This window comes from Rhinopithecus bieti, unplaced genomic scaffold (assembly GCF_001698545.2).
Source record: "Rhinopithecus bieti isolate Rb0 unplaced genomic scaffold, ASM169854v2 scaffold_73599, whole genome shotgun sequence".
Classification (NCBI taxonomy): Eukaryota; Metazoa; Chordata; class Mammalia; order Primates; family Cercopithecidae; genus Rhinopithecus; species Rhinopithecus bieti.
The window spans coordinates 540,487-546,233 of NW_016827349.1; the positions used below are offsets into that span (position 1 = coordinate 540,487).

At 44.4% G+C, this 5,747-nt stretch overlaps 1 protein-coding gene across 1 annotated transcript in view; it reads left to right on the top strand.

Moving 5' to 3' along the window:
- Positions 1 to 6: 6 nt before the first annotated feature.
- The window catches only part of CTNNAL1 (catenin alpha like 1), a 57,683-nt gene continuing 51,942 nt past the window's right edge, over positions 7 to 5,747 (top strand). The window contains 1 exon segment of the mRNA XM_017863778.1: positions 7 to 261. Within this exon segment, the coding sequence (XP_017719267.1) occupies positions 121 to 261 (141 nt within the window). The 5' untranslated portion in view covers positions 7 to 120.

The window sequence follows — 5,747 nt, forward strand, 5'->3', positions numbered from 1 at the left end:
AGGGTTGGGGCGGGGCCTCGGGTGGCGCGGGTGTCCTGTCGCCACCGCCGCGGGCGGTGGACTGACTGGCGGCGGGCTAGCAGTGGCGCGGAGTCCCGGCTGCGGGATAGACCGAGGGCCATGGCCGCCTCTCCCGGACCCGCCGGCGTTGGCGGCGCCGGAGCAGTCTACGGCTCCGGCCCTTTGGGCTTCGCCCTCGACTCGGGACTGGAGATCAAAACTCGCTCGGTGGAGCAGACGCTGCTCCCGCTGGTTTCTCAGGTAAAGTGGCGCCCGGCGCTGCCCCTCTTCTTCCACCCGCCGCGGCCCGCGATGGCGGCCGCCGCTCGCGCAACCGGACGAGAGGCAGTCGCTGCCCCACTTTCTGCGCCGGCACTGCGGCGTTGTTGTCCGACCGCCTGTGTGGGGCTCCGGGACTGGCCTCGGCCCGGGCGGCGAGAGACTGGACAGTCCAAACTCCGGCGGCAGGGTTGAGTGGACTTGGCAGCAGGGGAGGCTGGGGGGCGCGGGTGCCGGCCCAGGCCTTTACAGCCAGTACCTGCCTCGGGTCTGCGGCTCCCGGTGGCCCCCGGCTGGGCGAGGCGCCCTCCGCGGGGCGAGGACCCCCGCGAGCCGCCCCCCCCACTGGCACTTAGGGCCCTCCTCGTTAAGCGACTCTGTCACCAGTTCGCAGCCCGGTCCCGAGCCCGGCTCCTCCGCCTGGGATATTCCTCCTGGCCTCCCCGCCCAGCATGCGCTCCCCGATCCTTTGTCCCTCCCCGCCGTGGGTCAGTTCGCCGGGCTCCCATTCATCCCGGCTACCCTGCCCCTTCCCCAGAACCTGCTGCTGCTCACTTCTGCCCGTTTCTGTCCGGCCTCGTGGAAAAGTGACGTGGAGACTGTCCGACAGTTAATCCAGATGCACACCGTTTTGCCAAGTCCCGTTTGGGATGTGTGCGTTACTGTATCTCCCAATCAGCTAACCGACGCCCTGAGTTTTAGGAAAGTTTTTGTTTCTCTGAGCTGGGTTATATGCAGTTTCAGGGCTAGAATTCCTCACTTAGGTCTGTGGTAAGATGCCAAGCACTGTGAGGAGTGAATTCTGTGCCTTCGGGAGCGCGTTGGCGATGTGTGACTCACATCTAGGTTGTAACCGCTTCGTGACTCACACTAGGATTACCAAGATTTTAGAGATAGAAGAAATCTTAAAGATTATCCAACTTTAAAAATTCTTTCTTGTAGCATCCTTAACACCTGGCCGCCAGTACCTTGCTTAAACATGTTCAGTGAAGGGGAGCCTGTAGCTGTTGCATAGAATTCTCAATGCTATTATCTCTTCTCCAGTCCAGCCCTGCAAATATTTGAAAACAGCAGTCACACATGTCACTGGATTCCTGTTATGCTGGTTAAATAAACATCCCTATTTTCTTCACCTTCGCATGGCTAACAGAGCAGTGATGAATATACCTGACACTCTCCCCCTCTTTTCCTGTGTCTCATGGAGGCTCTGACCAGTGGGAAGGGGCGCTGGGATCCCTCAGTAATGTCAGATCCACCCCTCCTCCCCTATCTCCACTAGCACAAACACAACCAAAATGAGAAATATTGGAGCAGTTTTAAGAGGCATTAATTCTCATTCTCATTAATTCTCATAACAATCATGTGAGGTAGGTATATATTCTCGTGGTTCGGGCGAGGAAACTGAGGAATAGTGAGGTTAAATAATATGTCATTAGGGCTTTCAATAAGTGCCAAACTGGAATTTGAATCCAGGTACCCTGACTCCAGATGGTTCTCTTTGCTACACCGTAAGCTGTGTCCTCTCTAGAGATTAGAAGCAGTAATGAGGTCCTTAGAAAAAGATAGTACACAGTGGAAAAACAAGCTAGAAAGTCATAATCTGGAGAAATGGCAGCTTTTCACAGTATCACTGCTAAAAATGTATCAGTCTTACAGTTCTGCATTGTGTAATTCTAGGGTGAAAGAAGCCAAGGAAGAGTAGGAAAGCAGAGGAAGAAAAGTGTAAATCACTGCTGAGAGTTAGAGGTCAATGCCAAAGGGGAAGAACGCCTGCNTTTCCTGTTAAAGCCTTGTTCAGGGTCACAGCTGAGGATTTGCATCCCACACATTGTGTATCTACAGCTACGTCTCTACCACAACACCATAACTGATATTCTTCATAATTGGCTGTCCTTAACAAGAAAAAGTTAAAATCAAGAAGTGTATTAAGCATGGCCAGAATACTCGGTTAACAAAGCAGGGAAGTACAATTTAGAATGATTTTAAAGTTTCAGTGTTAGGCGATTAAAATAGCAGTTCTCCAGAAAACTCATATGTCTAAAAATCTCATTTTCTGAGAATGCTGTATTATTACCCAACTCATGTTTCACCATCTCATCCACAAGGATATTTTAAACATTTTAAGCAAGCATTTATTGTGTGCTTATTTGTTGCTGTTTTTTGAGGGGCTTATATTCTAGTTGGTAGATAGGTCATGTACAGAATAGCACATGCAAAATGTCAAATGAACATCATCAGTGGTACATACTCTAAAAGGCTCAGAGAAGGCATGAATGAGTCAGCAGCGATGTCATGGAGGAGGCAAGGTTTTGAGGTAAACAAGTAGGACTGGCACTATACAGTTTAAAGTAGATAGTTTCTATTCTGGTATCATCTGGCTTCTGACTCTCCAAGTGAAAAGTCCTGGGTTACTGGCCTTATTCTAAGAATGCAAGATTATATCAATATTAGAAAAATGTGTGCAGTTTTTTTGCATTCACAAATTAGAAAAGATATATTTTCATAACAATGATGCAGAAAAAGCATTCAACTAAATTCAACTTCTAATAATGATAAGAAGCACTTAGGAAGCTAGTATTAAGAAAAAATGTCCTTAATCTGATAGAGTATCTACAGAAAACTTTTAGTTAACATCATAGCCACAGTCAAATTTAAAATAAACATTTCCTTTAAAGCCAGAAACCAGAGTGAGATGCCTGCTATCATAGATTCTATTCAACACTGCACTGGAAATTCTAGCCAGTGTAATAAGACAAGGAGAAGAAATAAAAGGAATAAATATAGGAAAGGAAAAACCAAAAATCTCAATGTGATATAATAACCTACGTAGAAAACTCAAAAGAGTCTGCCAAGGTCACTGAATGTAGACACTAAAATCAATTGCATTTTTCTACGTTGATAACAAACAAGGCACAGGCGCTCTGGCTGCTGCCTGTAATCCCAGCTACTCTAGTCTCAGCTATTCAGGAGGCTAAAAAATGGGAGGATGGCTTGAGCCCAGCAGTGCAGGGCTGCAGTTAGCTGTGATCATGCCACTGTACTCCACCCTGGCCAACAAGGACCCTGTCTTTAAAAAATAATTTTAAAATAATAAAAAATACATAGAAAAAGTAATTATTAAAAAATCCAGTTATATTAACAATAACAGCAAAATATGAGCTTCCTAAGAATATATAACTTTTGTTATATATATACAGAGATAGAGATCTTTCTCTATACATACATAGCAAAAGTGGTCAAACTTCATGGAGAAAATTTAAAAATTTTGCCGAAAGCCAACATGGATCTAAATAAATGGGAGAAGAGTACTGTGTTCGAGCCTAGGTTGACATATTATAGACATATCATCCCTTTTGACCAATTTAATGCAATTTCCATGAAAATTTCAGCAAGATTTTTCAGTAGAACTTGATAAAAGTAATTCTGAAGTTTATATGAAAGCACAAAGGGCCAAGATTAGGCAGAAGAGAAACAAGGTGGATGGACTTGCTTTGCCAGATTTCAAGACTCATTATAAAACTATAGTAATTAAGACAATGTGGGTATCAGAACAGGGTTGAAAAACATAGACCGGTGAAACAGAATAGAAAACCCTAGAACAGATCCACACATACATGGAAACTTGGTAAATAACAATTGGCATTGCTGGTCAGTGGGGAAAGGAAGAACTTAAAAAAAATTAAGCTGGGACAATTGGATATCTAAATAGAAATATATGAAATTGGATCTCTGTCTCATACCAGTAAAAACATCAATTTCAGATGGATTAAAGACAATGTGAAAGTAAAAGCTCACAACACTTTTAGGGAAAAAAAAATAGGGCAATATCTTCATTACCTTATGCTGGGAAAGGATTTGTTAGTATACCTCGAGTAAAACCTTAAGAAAAACATGGATAAATTTGACTTCTTTAAAATGAAGAACCTAGGCCAGGCACAGTGGCTCACATCTGTAATCCCAGCACTTTGGGAGGCTAAGGTGGGTGGATCCCTTGAGTCCAGGATTTTGAGACCAGCCTGGGCAACATAGTAAAACCCAGTTTCTGCAAAAAATACAAAAAATTAGCCGGGTGTGATGGTGTGCACCTGTGGTCCCAGCTACTCTGGAGGCTGAGGTGGGAGGATTGCTTGAGCTGGGGAGGTTAAGCCTGCTGTGAGCTGTGATCACAACACTGCATGAACCTCTGTTCATCAAAATGAAATAAGTCGTTAAGTAGGAGAATATGATTCCAACATAAATAACCAACAAATGATTTGTAGTACCTAGAATAAATAAAATACTCCAATGAATAAAAAAAAAAGATTAGCCATTAAAGATCAGTTAAAAAATAATTTCACAGAAGAGGAAACAGCTAAAAGATCTAAATAAATGGGAGAAGAGTACTGTGTTCGAGCCTAGGTTGACATATTATAGACATATCAGTTATCCCTATTGATCATTTTAATGCAATTTCCATGAAAATTTCAGCAAGATTTTTCAGTAGAACTTGATAAAAGTAATTCTGAAGTTTATATGAAAGCACAAAGGGCCAAGATTAGGCAGAAGAGAAACAAGGTGGATGGACTTGCTTTGCCATCCAGGCACCCTGCATCAAGCCCGGCTAATTTTTTGTTTGTTTGTATTTTTGTAGAGATGGGGTTTCACCATGTTGGCCAGGCTGGTCTTGAACTCCTGACCTCAGGAGACCCGCCAGCCTTGGCCTCCCAAAGTGCTGGGATTACAGGTGTGAGCCACCACGCCCGGCTGATGGGTACAATTATTATTTCCATTTTCACAGGTGAGAACACAGAGTTGCAGAAAGGTTATATAACTTGCCACATGGTCACATGGCAGAGCCAGAATTCAAACCCAGGCAGAATGATGTCCATGCCCTTAACTGCTGGGATATGCTTTGGTGTTTTGCACTTCTTGACACCCTTTGTTAGAACAGCTAAAAGATATTCAACTTCATTAGAAATCAATGAACTACAAGCTAAAAAAATCCACAATGAAATTAAGTGTTGGTGAGGGATGTGGACATGGTAGGAATATCCTTGTTACAACCATATTGAAAATGATTTGGTATAATCTATTATAATTGAAGGTGGGCATTACCTGTGGCCCAGCAATTCCACTCCTAAGTCAGTACCCCTAGAGAAACCCCTGCACGCCTATTAGAAAAATGGATTGGGTCTGGGAGTGGTGGCTCACGCCTGTAATCCCAGCACTTTGGGAGACTGAGGTGGGTGGATCACCTGAGGTCGGGAGTTCAAGACCAGCCTGGCCAACACGGTGAAACCCTGTTGCTACTAAAAATACAAAAATTAGCCGCGTATAGTGGTGCATGCCTATAATCCCAGCTACTTGGGAGGCTGGGACAGGAGAATTGCTTGAACCTGGGAGTCTGAGGTCGCAGTGAGCCAAGATCATGCCACTGCACTCCAGCCTGGGTAACAGAGTGAGACTCTATCTCAAAAAAAAAAAAAAAA